At 37.8% G+C, this 14,782-nt stretch overlaps 1 protein-coding gene across 9 annotated transcripts in view; it reads right to left on the bottom strand.

The window, feature by feature from the left end:
• LOC135225426 (protein N-terminal glutamine amidohydrolase-like) overlaps positions 1-14,782 on the bottom strand; it is an 89,413-nt gene that overhangs the window by 48,677 nt on the left and 25,954 nt on the right. For all 9 annotated transcript variants that reach the window (XR_010316957.1, XM_064264777.1, XM_064264772.1 and 6 more), the window contains exons 2-3: positions 12,905-13,211; positions 712-865 (exon numbers count right to left, since the gene is read on the bottom strand). Coding sequence is in view for 8 of the 9 variants with exons in the window: in XM_064264777.1 (XP_064120847.1) it covers positions 712-865; positions 12,905-13,023 (273 nt within the window). In the remaining variant the exon portion in view is untranslated. The remainder of the gene's footprint in view (positions 1-711; positions 866-12,904; positions 13,212-14,782) is intronic.

Below are 14,782 nucleotides of genomic sequence, written 5' to 3'. Positions count from 1 at the left end.
ATCAACTTTACTAAATGTGTAGTTTATCACATGAAAGAAAATAACTTGAAAGTAATCAATTGAACATTTAGACCACTGTCATTCTGCAGGTTACTTAAAGTTAACCTCAGAAATTTAATCATCTACTCTATCAATCTACAAAATTCATTTTGTTTGATACATTATGAAATCAACAAACTATCATAAGGGCCATCCTCAAAACAGTGCAATATGGTCTGTGAGCATACTATTTTTGTGCAGCTATACCTTAAATAAGTGCAAATATACACTGACTTTCATCCAGAGTATCACATCATAACCCAGCCTTCTCCAGCTTAGGCCAAAGGATTATCTCAGAAAAAAAAACAGATTAAGGGAAGATTTTTAAGATGAAAATGCTAACACACACATTCTTCAACTAATTAAGTTCAAATTGAAATATACAGCCATTCAAATACACAACTAAAAATTAAAAAAAACTATCAAAGGAAACCTAGCTTTCATCTCGTATCCACACTGAACCAAGACTACAGCAGAACAGCATATTACAGTACCTGTGACAGATAACATCAATACTTCTCAACACAACCTCAAAGGACTTTTCATTTCTTTATTATTTTTTTTTTTGCAGGGGAGGGTTGAAGAAGAGCAATAAGGATACCAAAAACACATGGATATGATGAACGAGAAAAGAACCAAGTACTGTAATACTATAACAAAATGTATACACACCCAGGAGACGAGCTTATCTTCTGATTTCCCTATTCGTTGTCTCCAGAGAGGAACACAGCGGGACTCGTTACTGATAAAGGCCACGTAACATTTGCCCAAGTCTTGTGCTTCATTGCACTGGACGTACTCGCATAATCTCCAGACATTTTCTTCACTGCAAATAAAAAGCATTTCCATACATAGTGCATCTGACAGTCACATGAGAATTCAAAAAGAATAAATGCAATTAGCATTTAGCTTTCAATCTCAGACTTAATTATTAGTTATATAGTAAATATATGAAACAAAAAATTTAACCTTATACCAAACCATTTTTTTTATAGGTACAAACCATTACATTACATACAACAGTGTGAGATTCTGACAAAGGACTGAAGAGAAACCATGAGGAGATTTAATGAAATGAAAAGGAAAGAAGGAAGAAATAATGCCCATCCTTGACTTAAAACTTTCAAACAACTTCCCACTGATTTTCAATCAGAGTCTACCAAGAGATTAAGTAATGAATTGGCTATGATTATCATAAAACAGAAATCGGAACATTTTACCCGATACCCTATAAATATCCTCTCAGTGAAAAATTTTGACAGCTATCCTACAAATATCTTTTCAAAAAAATAAGCAAGTAGTTTATCAATGCAGATATGAAAATGACATTTTTATAATAAAATAAGGTTTTGTATATACTTAACAAGTAATATAGCAATTTTTAGGTACCAGCATCTAAAATTTGAATTTCGCAGTAAAGATTCTGTTGTTTTGGTGTAGGTAACTATCCCGCCAACTTTCAGGATGAAGAGGAGCAACAAAGCAGGAAGCTTCAATGTATTTATGCCTGAGTGTCCATAAGAGGGGAGACAGGAGGGCTCCCATTATGTACATAATTACTTGTTAAGATTATATAAAACCTTATTTTATAATAAAAATTTCATTTTTATAAAAGTAACTTACCAAGTAATTAAACAGCTGATTGCCACATTGATAGGAAGTGGGATTCATGGACCTAATCTACCCCCAACAGCATCATTAAATGTAATGAACTGAGAATAGAAAATCTGTTAGCACTGACACAATGCTTGCTGTTTCCTCTTCTGATAAGAGAGCTGCTGCAGGAAGAAAACTGCCTTTGGTTGGCACTCATCTTAACTGGTAGTGGTGTGGTAGTACAAATTGCCAAGTGTCACCTGCTACATAAATGGGAGCTTTGCAGTGAAGGACCCTTCTCAGCACTTATGAAGCATAAAAAGTTGGCCATACCCTGGTTGCATTAGCATAATGAAACAAGCAGACAACAGTTAAAAATACCACCACTCAGCCATTAAAAGAACTGGAGGGTATCCAAAAGAACTGGAGGGTATCCAAGTACATAGTACCTCTGGGCTCCCCTAAGACTCCAACACCATTTTCCAAGGCAAGGAGTAAGGAGAAGGATGAATGAATGCTTCCTACACTCCCCCCCCCCCATGCTAGCCACCAATAATGGGCTCAAATCACTTCAATTATTAAAAACTGATTCAACCTATCATAAATAGGGGCATGAAAAGACTGACTTACACTTCCAATACATTGCCTGGAGAATGGAAGACAAGAGATGTTTTACTTAAAGGCAAATAAAGTAGCCACAGCCCTTATTTCATGAGCTCTCACTTTCAAAGCAAGAAAAAATTCTTCTCCTACTTCGGAATGTGCCTCACGAATGAGGTCTCTTAGGAAGAAGGAAAGTGCATTCTTTGTAGGAGGTCGAGAGGGGTCCTTCACCAAACATCATAAATTACTGGAAAGTGCTCTTATCTTGTCAGTCTTCTGAAGGTACACATCCTCTGATCCTACTATCTCTATTAGATTTTTAATATTAACAGAATGGGGCCAAGGGTTGACTGTAGGAGCATATCACATCTCCTTTGGAGAAACTGACCCTTTTATCAATAGCATTGATCTCTCTAACCCTCACTAACACTACTAGGAAAAGGGTCTTTCTGGTAAAATTCTTTAACAAAGCTGAACCGAGAGGTTTGAAGGGTAGACTAGAAGGCCATTTAAGAACCACATCTAAGTTCCACAACAATTGTTCTGTATTCTTCTATTTGCTAGTGTCAAAAGATCTAATAAGATCCAGTAAGTCCTGATTCAAGGACAGGTCCAGGCCCCTGTGTCTGAAAAATGAGCTTAGCATGGCCCTATAAGCCATTATAGTAGAAAAGGACAAGCCTCTAGAGGTCCTCAGCAATAATAAAAAATCAGAAATCTCTGTCACGGTCAGCTCAGAAGAAGAGATGTGATTTCTTTAGCACAAAGTGATGAAAATATCCAACTTGTTCTGGTAGAAGTTGCATGTTGACTGACGTCTATATTTCAAAATAGACTCTGCAGCTGCTCTCAAAAATTCTGTGGCTCTGAGAAGTTTCTTGAGAGTTTGTAGCCTGTCAGAGCTAGAGTTGACAACCCTTGATGAAATCGCCTGAGATGGGGTTGTCTGAGAAGCTTGTGTCTTTGAGGGAGCAGACTTGCAAAGTTGACCAGAAGACTCATAAGATCCGGAAATCATTCCCTTAGGGCCTAAAAGGGCCTGTGAGAATCATCGACATTTATTTGTGGGATTGAAACTTGTTTATTTCTTCCCTGATCATTCTGTAAGGGCGGGGAAGGCATAAAGGTCCTTGTTTGACCAGTCTTGAAGCATGGCATCCATAGCCCATGTCGAAGGATCTGGGACTGGCAAAAAAAATAGAGGTAGACAATAGTTCTTGGAGGTCACGAAAAGGTCCAGAGTCGGTCTTCCCCACAACTTCCAAAAGTCTAGGCAGACCAATGGATCTTGTCTGCTAACACATTCAGTCTGCCTTGAACGAACCTCGTCACAATCCTTGTTTGGTTCTGATTCATCCAAAGTGGAAGTTTCCTTGCTGCCTCACAAAGGCAGAAGGAATGAGTCCCCCTTGTTTGCTTACATAGGTAAGGGTGGTGGTATTGTCCAAATGGATTGCTACCGTTTTGTTTCGGACTTTTAAGGCAAAGGCCTGTAACCCTAGGTGAATAGCTTTTAACTCTTACACATTTATGTGCCAACTCTTTTGTTGTTGAGACCACATTACAAAGACTTCTTTGTCTTCCAGGTGATCTCCCCAGCCTAAGTCTGACAGGTTCTGAGAAAAATGGGACTTCCCTTTTAGCAGCTAGTCTTCTGATCTCCACCAAAGCAGATGTTTCTTGATGCCTTGTGTCAATGGGAAAATGAAAGAGTCTGCATGTTTCTTCCTGCCCCAGCTGGCTCTAGGAAGAACTGAAAGACTCATATGTAGTCTCCCCATGGAGACAAACTGCTCAAATGAAAGCCGACATCCTGAGGAGACTCATCCCTTTGTTGGCCGAGCAGGTCTGAAAAGTGAGAAATTCGTCTATCACTTGAAGACAGGATTCCACTCTCTTGGGGGATGGAAAAGCTGGAAAACGTTGAGAATTCAGTCATTCCCAAATATACTATCTGTTGAGATGAAACCAGCTGGGACTTTGGAAGACTTAAGTTCCAGTATTAAAGGAGGGTCCTCTGAATGTCCTCTGTGCAATGATCCTTCGTCGAAGAGCGAAGGAGCCAGTCATCTAAATAAAAGGCAATGTGGACGGCCATGAGATGAAGCCATCCCGCCAAAGGAGCAAGAATGCGAGTCAACACTTGAGGAGCAGTCGATAGTCCAAAGCATAGAGCCCAAAACTGGAAGACCTGGTCCTGAAACACAAATCTGAGGTACTTCCTCAAGTCTGGGTGTACAGAGGATCCCTGCTTATTCATGTTTCGACGCCCATAGATTCGGTTATTCGCAGATTTTTCTGAGATGCATTTTTCAATAAAGTGAGGAAAATTCCGTGTTTCGTAGACTTTTTTGTCGAAAAATATTGACTACTTACTGTATTTTCATGTTAATTTTGTGACTAAATACATTATTTATCATAGAGAATGTATTTGGTCACAAAAGTAACATAAAAACAGGCAGTTTTAAGCATTTTTAAATGTATTCCAATATATTGCAGATTTTCGGTAATTGAGGGGGGTTGTGGTACCTAACCCACAACCCCAGAATACAGAGGGTCCTCTGTACAGGGACGTTGAAGTACGCATCCTGCATATTTATCAAGACCATCCAGGCTCCTTGGTGCAGGGATGCAAGAATCAAACAACTTGTCTACATTGTAAAACCCCTCCGAGTTTACATCTGAGATTACCTCTATTGCTCTCTTCCAGAGAAGGAAGGAAGCTTCTTCCGAGAGAGCCAAAAACCTCCTTGAGCCTACAGAGTAGGCAGTCAAGACAATTGGCTTCTTGACTAAGGGAGATTTTTCTTTGAATGAAATAGAGTAGCCTTTGAGTACTTGAAATGAAGGAGCCTGGTACCTACTGGAATTTTGAGGACTGTCTTCATTTCCTGGCAGAAGGTTTGGTCTAGGACTTATTGAGGGGTTGGCAGAGAAGCGAACATTTGCTCTTGGTCTAGTTGAGATCTTTGCCTATTTTCTCGAAAGGGATAAGGGTGCAAAGGTGAAGATGATCTGGCATTGAAGGAGAGAAGCTCCCTAGGATGCCAAGAAGACTGGGATAAAAGATACTGGGTACACTTCTTTTCCAAGTTTGATGCAATCTCATTTACCACAGGCAGAGGAAATAAGCAGTCATGTATTACAGGGGGGGTGAAACAGAAATGCTGACTTCTGAGCTGTAGTGACCCCTTTGGAGGTGTATGAGCACCATACCTCTTGTTTCCTCAAAACTCACATGGCATAGGTCGCAGCTAACTCCTGAGATACGCCAGTGATCCTTTTATCCACACAAGAGAAAACGCCAAAAAGATACGAAGAGATATCTGTAGGTAAGGAAGGGATGTCCTGTATCTTCGAGCAAGGATGCCTACTGACCAGTCCAAGAAGCTGATCATCTCAAACACTTTGTAAAGATACTTGAGTAAAAATTGGCCAATCTCAGCTGATGAAAACATTACCTTGGCCCATGTAAAAGCTGACCTCCAGGAGGAATCAATGAGGCTGGAGAAGTCCCCCTGAGAGGAGGCAGCCACACCCAAGGAAGGAACTTCTCCAGTGGCATAGAAGGAATATCTTCTGCGTAATAGACAGGAAGGGGAATAACAGAATAAGGCTTTTCCTTGATCCCTCTTGTCTGCTAGCCAAAGTACATAGAACCATCTCACGCAATCAGGATATTTCTGCAAGCTGATTGCTCATTTGGAAGGTAGAAGCCGGAGAAGATGGGGCCGCTGGAGAGAAAAACTTCGGAAAGCTCTGAAGATGGAAATGCAGCAGAGCCACATCGCCAATGGAGGAGCTTCTTCCTCATACTTCTTATCCTCTTCTTCTTCAGCCAATGACACTGGAGATAAAGATACCACTGCAGATCTAGCAGGAGGAGGCTTTTTCAAAAAGCCTAGGGTCTTTTAACCACTGTTGAATTGGAGCAAGTGTTGGATGCACAACAGATGTATAACTGATTCACTTAAGGTAGATTCTTGGGCGAGCCCTATGCCTGCGAGACGTTCGTTTGGCGGACGCTGATTGGCTGGGAGCTGCCTACCTGCCGGTACCAACCAATCAGTGGCTTCCAAACAAACGTCTCGTAAGCATTTGGCTCATCCACGAATCTACCTCAAGTGAACCATATATAGTAGAAGCATGCTGGTTGTTTGCCACCACAAAAGCCAGAGCTGGCACCGAACAATGAGCACTCAGGAACTAAATGCGGATCTGGCGCCAAAGTACGCTCTGACACCGCTACTAGGCATTTGCGCCAGGCAACAAAGGAAGATCATTTGGGAGACAAAACTCGGTGATCTACAGACAAGCGTTCTGGTGATAAGGCACTCCAGGCTGTCCCAAAAGCTGCTAGATGTCTGGATTCATCACTGAAATGCCATTGGCGCCTGTGTTCAGGGCTGGACGCCTCTGAACTTGAGGAAAGACGATGCACATCCAACAGCTGTCTGTCATCACCTGGGACTTTACTACAGGTGTGACTGAGGGGCCAACTACCCTTGGGCCTCCCAGATGTGGGGAAGTGTGCCAGGGACCTTCGCCTAAAAGAATCGGTAGGACAGACAGCCAGCTCCCCCACTAACACTTCGCTAATTAACACTAACTTTGTTCACTTCATGGTCCATTAGGGTACAGACTGACTCACCTAATTGGGCTAGAGTGTCTACTAAAAAATCAAACCCACAATCAAATTTACCTTCGAGGTTGGCAATGCATTGGGGTCGGAAATGTGGGAGCTGGGTACAGGATCAGGTGGTACAGCTGAAGGTCTGGTAATAGGGAACATAACATAATAATAGGCACATCATGTTTTATTACACCTAGCTGTTGCCTTTCTCTTCCTATCCCTCTCCAACCTGGCTAGATGAGAAGTCAAGATTTTCCATTGTTTAGGTCCCATTCAGGACAAGACACATCTAAAGAACAAACCTGAGCTCTGAAACTGATGCACATAGTATGCAAGTCATATTTAGCGGGAGTCAACCTCGTATTGCAGCCTGTCAGTAAACAAGTCGACTAAGCTAAGTCTCAAAATATTGAAAATTCAAAATCTTGAATAATGGTCTTCGAAGAAAACCTAACAAAATAAATTGCCAAAAGGTTACCTAAAGAATCCAAGAATAATTCACCAATTATCCTCAAAATGGTCAACCAGTGAAGTCTACAAAATCCAAAATTTAAGCTGCTGCTCACAATCTTCATTAGGTGCCGGCAGAAATACATTGAAGCTCTCTGCTATGTTGTTCCTCTCCTTCCCGAAAGTGGGTGGGACTAGTTACCTACACCAAAACAAAAGAATCACTACTGCAAAATTCAAATTTTAGCTGCTGGTAATTAGAAATGGATAGCAAATTACTTGGCAAGTTAATTATATAAAACTTATATCTCTAAAATGAACCTTGAGGAAATCTAATGTAAAATAAAAAAAGGCTTCTGCTTTGCTAAAACTAATTTTGAGACCCAGCTAGAGGAAATAAGGATAGGAGAAAAGGGAGGGACAATTCCAAGGAGGATGAAACTACAAAATGCAAGAATATTGCAGTGTGACAGCACTGGCAATCCTAAAGACTTCAATGAAATGACAAATTTTTAAGTGATTTGTATCTTTCCTAACATGAAAACCTGAGGTCTATACATAGAGATTTACTTTCAACGCAAACTGGTGCCGCCCATTTAACTAAAAACAAGGTGGGTATTAGTAGTTGGCTACCAATGGTAGGGTAGGAATTCCTGCCATTCACTTGGTATGCATTCACTTTACAAGATTCTGTAAATTCATAGTCTATCTTCCTGTCTTCCTGATACAACAGGCTACATCAAACCAATGTTTTGCATTTGTTTATAAATTATGTTCGGTGAACAAAATATCAAAAGAAGAAAAAGTTATATGAAGGAGGTTACAGCACAACTACTGTACATGCAGCTTACAGAAAACATTTTGGGTATGCAGTACTGTACATTTTAGTTAAAAAAACACTGCATAATACTTTAAAATACAATCTAATCATATACAAAATTAACAAATAAATTTACTGACCTAAATCAATGCATGCATCTGTCTAATATAGTACTGTAAAATAAAAAAAATCTTGCAAAGGCTACTCGGTTAAACAGCTCAACACAGAATGTATCATAAATCATATGGAATCAATGCCTAAGAATAAATTGTCAACCTGAATAGAATAGTAAGAATATTATAATTTTTCCAAAAAAAAAAATTTGTTTCATACATTCAAACAATTGCTATTTGGTGGTGGGGATGTGGACAACACCCAAACATCTCTTGCTTAAAACTGTCAGTAAGAATTACTGTCCTATAACAAATGATATATGCAACTAACAGAATGGGATTGAGGGAATGGAATACAGAATTCAGACTAACAACCAAGTACTGGGACCTATTCGGTCATTCAGCTCTAAAAGGGAAATTGACAATAAAAATGTTTGAAAGGTGTAACAGGAGGAAAAAGTTCCAGTTGTACTATGAAACAACAGTTAAAAGAGGGTGGAAAAAAAGATGGAAGAGAGAGTATGAACAGAGGTACAGTAAAGGGACTTTAAGTTTGTAATGCCTACAGTGCACTGCGTGAGGTGTACTGATGGCACTAACCACCCAAGGGATAGGAGCAAGGGGGGACGTGAAACATTGATTTGGTTGAAAGAAACAAGAATTTAAGTAAATTAAATGTTGATATCAAACAAATACTTGTCTCATGATAACAATAGACATTGCATGACCAAAACAATCATGCTGCCAACCTACTCAAGGAAGCAGGCTTGCTTAAAGCATGGGTCAAATGAAACACATCATGAGATTGGTCTGTCTGACCTGGGAAATAATGGAATGGTCAAACAGATGAAAAACAGTGCAATGCAGATGGTAACAACTAGGTACCTCTTGGGGATCACATAAAAGAGTGAGGAGGAATGAATGCAGTGTGTATGGAGGAAAAACAAGGAGTGAAAATGGGTAATTAACTAATGTGGCAGAAAACACTCTAAAACCGACTGATTATAATTGTATACAATAAGAAAGTATCTAACAATGGTCAGTGATTTTGAAAATGTCTGCTAAATACCAGCTGATATTAAATATAATATCTACTTCAAATTTTACCATCTATTCACCTCTTGGGCATATGTCTATACCTCCCGGACTCAAAATGTACTAGTCAATTTATAACACTAGAACAGAGGTAATATGTATACCCCAAAATTTAATAGCAAGCCACTTTGCCTAACTGCACAAACAGGTATACTACAGCAAACATAAGTGAGCCCTATATAACTCTTATCTGGTGCTTCACTGTCACTTAAAGGGTTTACTTAAAGGGTTTGAGACTTAGCCTCCACCTTTGAGAAAAAATACGACACAGACGTCTCACTTAATTATTATCTCATTTTAAGAAGACACTTTAAAACAACAAAAGAAAATCTACCATCCACCTATTTCATACATTTATGAAGTATGTATTTACCAAGTTACCACTCAATGTTGTGTGATGATTAAACCTTAATGGACAGATACCCACATATGAGTAGCAATAACAGGTTTGGGTGGGGAACGGATTCACTCACGGTGAGCATCAATATTACATGCCATTGATTTGGGGGAATCAGGCGGAAAAGAGGTTCCATTACATTTATAGCCCATAAATTCACTAACGGCAACTTTTAGACTGGCTCAGCTTGCCAATTCTAAGCGGCTCATGACTTAGTTGTGTACTTGACTTTCAAGAGACATGTACTCTCTCTCTCTCTCTCTCTCTCTCTCTCTCTCTCTCTCTCTCTCTCTCTCTCTCTCTCTCTCTCTCATGACACCTTTTTATTTATATATTTGCTCATAAATGTACCCAGGGTTTGCTGTTGGTTTTAATTTTTATCTTTTATGATAGTATGTTAGTTATAATTGTAATTTTGCAAAGAAAAGTGCAAAGAAATACGTAAAAGAAAAAACACATATACGTAACCCAAAAAAGTTACTGCGTCTTCAATCTCAGTAAATTTACGTAAATATTCTACAACAAATATACTCAGAATTTGTTACTGATATTAGTTCTTATCTGTTTTGATATTAGAATTATTTATTAGAAATAATACTTTCTGCTTACTATTTATATTTTTGTACACAAACCAATATGTACACTAAGTTTCCACTTGACCATGAAATGTAAAAATATTACCACTTTTGTATTTATTACCACTTTTGTATTTACAAATACTACTATAATTTTGTTTTCTTCAATATGCTGAACAAACATCTCTATCACAGAATTAGACTTTGCTTTACCTAGATGTACACTAAAAACTACTTTAATGAAATGATAAACTCTTTCAAATAGAGAATTAACAAAATCATTAAGTGGCCATGATGTCAATACGTATACTTCCTTCTTGTACATTTAAGCGTGGAAATTGATCTCCTCAACATGTCCTATATGAATAAAAGAAATTATTACTTCATATAGATGAACCCCCTATTCTTTACTTAATAAGAATTCAACTACAATTACCAGTAACAACTTAACAGTAAAGAGAGGAAGTTATTTTTACAGTGGTCCCTTACATCTGGCAGTCCACCTAAATGTTTATGGTAAAAGGTCTGTTTAAATAAACATTTACAGTATAAAGCTCTTGAATGCAAGAAAGGAATCTATATGGTTAAATAACATTTGCTTTCACTGTTAGCATACAGATTTAATAGTGATATGGTAGGCTAACCTAGGTCAGCCTGGTAACACAAAAATCTTTTCTCTTAATATTCCCACCAGAAATTAGCCTTACATTCACATTTGTTATAAGACATAGAAAACGGTACTGTTTTGTGGGATGCACTGCAAGAGTTAGTGAAAATGATAAAAAGATCAGCCAATACTTTACAGTACTTGTAGAATGCAAAGTCAACTGCAGGGGTTAACAGGATGGTGTTTCATATAGGAATGGACATTTTTGTTGCACAATGAAAAACAATTACTCTTCAAGAGGCCTAACAAGATTAACCTCAATCAGCAAGCAAGGGTGTATAATCATCTGTGGGCCTGTGCACTGAATAAGCCTGTTCATGAGTAAACAATAAACTGCTTGTCTTCTACTAGTAAAACCCTGGAAACAGCAATCCCTTTGTTGTACATCAAAACCCTAGAAACAGCACTCCCTTTGTTCTACCCAAATACGATGTCAGTCAAGCTCTCCTGAAACCAGGAACAGGTGAGGACTAACTGGCTAGTGTCATTTGCCAAAAAATTACATGGAAATTTAGAAGAAATATCACGAGTTCTAAGTACACAATTTTCCTATGGGTGAAACAGTGTTCCTCCTGCCAATAAGCTAAATCTATTTCCAAGTCATGTACCAATCAAGTTTATCTGGGCTAATTTGGCATTAAAGCACAAATTAAAGTACTACTGTATATAGGTCTGTAATCCCTGGAAACATATTTAAAACTGTTTCAGCAGACTCATTAGCTGTTCTATTCAAAAAGTGTTTAAAAAAGGTCCACCAGAGTTTTTTTCTCTTGAGCCTGAAGAAGAAATATGCATTCAAATAGCCAAGAATATGATACCAAAATGTAACCTCATTCCCTATATGTACGCACAAGGTTTCAAAATGCTAGGTCCAGCTGTTACACTTTAATTCCAATGAAACCAGTGTTACAATGCGACTGCTTCAAGGGCATCTAACACATCATGCACAAAAACAAAGAAAATAGTATAAGGTAGCTTGTCAATCTTATTTAAAAGCTAGTACTGCAATTCTAAGTATTATAGTAAAAAAACAAATTTTCCAACTTACTCGGCCAACTCATCAGTTATTCAATCTCTGTAATCATCACAATGTTTCCCCTGTACAGGAAGCCCCTAATTATATGTTGACATTAGCAAAGGAATATGTATAGAAACTGACAACAGGCCTTTCCTTACCTACGCAACCATAACTCCCATTTTTAATAGCATCCCCAACAATATAAATACAAAGAGCTAAATACAAAATGTGTTTAATAAACCTGAAGTTTGTGTTGAGTAAGGAATGCAAAACAGCCATGAGCCAAAAACATAAAAACCATCAACAAGGAAATACAGAGAAAAGAAGGATAACATCATAAGAACAGGGAGAAACTAAAAATACAGAAACAAAAATAATGACAGCAGAGATATGTACTGGCAAAACTTTATAAGGTACTACTACTGACAGAGCTCACCCTGAATATGCAAACAGTAGCTTGATACATTTGCACAGGCAATTGGAATCTACAATGAATATAAAATTCACGCCAAAAGCCAAGTGAAGTCATTCAGTGCTGAAAGAGAAATTAAGAGTAGAAGAGGTTTTAAAGGTGTAACTGGAGGAAAACCTAACAGTTGCAATGGAACAGTTAATTTTTAGCAAAGGGTGGAAGTAAGACGGAAGAAAGATAATAAAAATAGACAGTCACTAAAAGGAATGAAAAAGATTCCTGCTGGGGGCAGAGCGGATGCTGCAAAGAACCTTAAGTAATCCTACAGTGCACTGCATGAGGAAAGGGCAATTTGTTAACTATTAATAAATGTTACACCAAATTTCAAGGTGTCAGCCTTGAATTATATGTAAAACTATAATTAGACTTACAAATGAACATAAAAAGCTGCATTAATGACACCTTAAATAAGCATTGAGAACTCACCAGTAATATTGTGTGTAGGGGCAGTCTTCAAGTGTCGGAACTATTGTTTTCACTGTTTTCGATACAATGTGCTTGGAGGGACTGTCAGGAGTTCCAGCTGTCTGAGTCTGAGCTGCCATTCTCACACTTTCACAACTCAAGTCCAAATAACAAGTTTTAAAAATGGCAGAGTACCAGAAGTTCACCGTGGTACAATTTTCACTTTCCGAGAAATGTTTCCATGTAATGCACAAGTCATCTACAGTGACACTATTTTGCAGTTTGGATCATCATCACCACTTCTTCCAGATACAACTTTGTGAAATCACTTTATCAAAAAAGGAAAGAAAAAATATTTAATAAATGCATATAAAATGTCTTAAACAATAATAAAACAGGCTGCTCCCTAGAAAAGAGGTTGCACTAACAGAAAATCAGCTTATTCTAACATCCTGAACTGTGGCGTATAAAACTTTTTGAGAACAAGTTTTGTCCATACAATATCCCATAAACTATACAGAATTATATCACTGAATATAATAAGTATGCAGACACAAAACAATATCATAAATGTGATATATCTGCTTTTCACCAGTCCTTCAGGAGAAGTATCTGCAAACAGTGGGCAACTTGGATAATAATGAACAACACTGCAACAGTTGTAGGTACTTTCCATCGCACTCTTCATTGAACAGCTAGAGGTTTATAAAGTACTGCCTGCACATGATGACATGCAATACCAGCACTAAAAATAATAATGATAAAAATAATCTTTATTATTAGCATTTTCACCAGACTGCTCAATATCACTCATATACTCAAATGGCTTGCAAAACATTTATTTTTGAGTGAGAAGTGAAACGTGGAGTAAAGTTCAAGAATTGGTCTGATGAAAGAGATGTAAGTGAATGATTAAAAATGGTAAGTAACAGGAAAAAGCAACAATTATATGAAGAAAATATAAAAATAGTCTTGCCCAGTCCAGAGAAAAACAGATAGACCAAAGAGATGTAAGGAGATAATACAACTTAAAAGTAGCAAACTTCACTAAGTCCATCAATGAAAGTTTTCCCATTTGTATAAAAGGCAGAGTTTTTAAGTATCTGCAAATTACCAAACCTATTCCAAGGTTCTCCCTTCCATAACCACACGACCAACCTGCGCCTCCTATCTCCGCTATTATACCTATTCCTACAATGCATCAATTTTACCTGCTGTTCACATTAAACTATTACTACTTCTCATATCAAGTTGGATCATGAGACTACATATTTGGTAGATCCATAATTTATTCAAGTTCAGTCCCTTACAATATAGTTACTGCCTTCCCAAGATTATTATTCTGGGACTTCAAATGACCTTAAAATTATGGTAATTTCAAAATCTGTTTTTGAAAAATGTTAGGTTTTATATTTTGGGCATTTCTTCCTAATCCCAATTAACACTGGCCTTAACCCTGTCTAGATTATTGCTCTAACAGTTAACAGTACGTATTACAATTACTTTCATAACATGACTGAATCCAGGCAATAAAGTAATCCTTGTTCATTTTCTTTTCACCACCTGTATAACACCTTTATTGCACTTCCTCAAGTGATTGTTTCTATGTACTAAATCACAGTAAATAGCAAAAGTGTGAATGGATGTGCAAAACAATGATTCAAAGTAAATTGTACATTTTGTGCTTTACAGTTAATACAACTAGATAATGATTTAACTATACATATACCTATGTACAATACTGCACATAGAATATGGGATTCACATAAAATGTAAATAAGAGTAGTCCAGTGAACATGAGGTGCATAAAATGTAAATAAGAGTAGTCCAGTGAACATGAGGTGCATTTATTTATTATTAAGCAGTTTAACCTGACCACCAAGCTAATTTATTTAGTTC

Source organism: Macrobrachium nipponense, chromosome 20, assembly GCF_015104395.2.
Source record: "Macrobrachium nipponense isolate FS-2020 chromosome 20, ASM1510439v2, whole genome shotgun sequence".
Classification (NCBI taxonomy): Eukaryota; Metazoa; Arthropoda; class Malacostraca; order Decapoda; family Palaemonidae; genus Macrobrachium; species Macrobrachium nipponense.
Note: the sequence above shows the minus strand (reverse complement) of the source record. Positions and strands in the feature narration are given on the sequence as shown.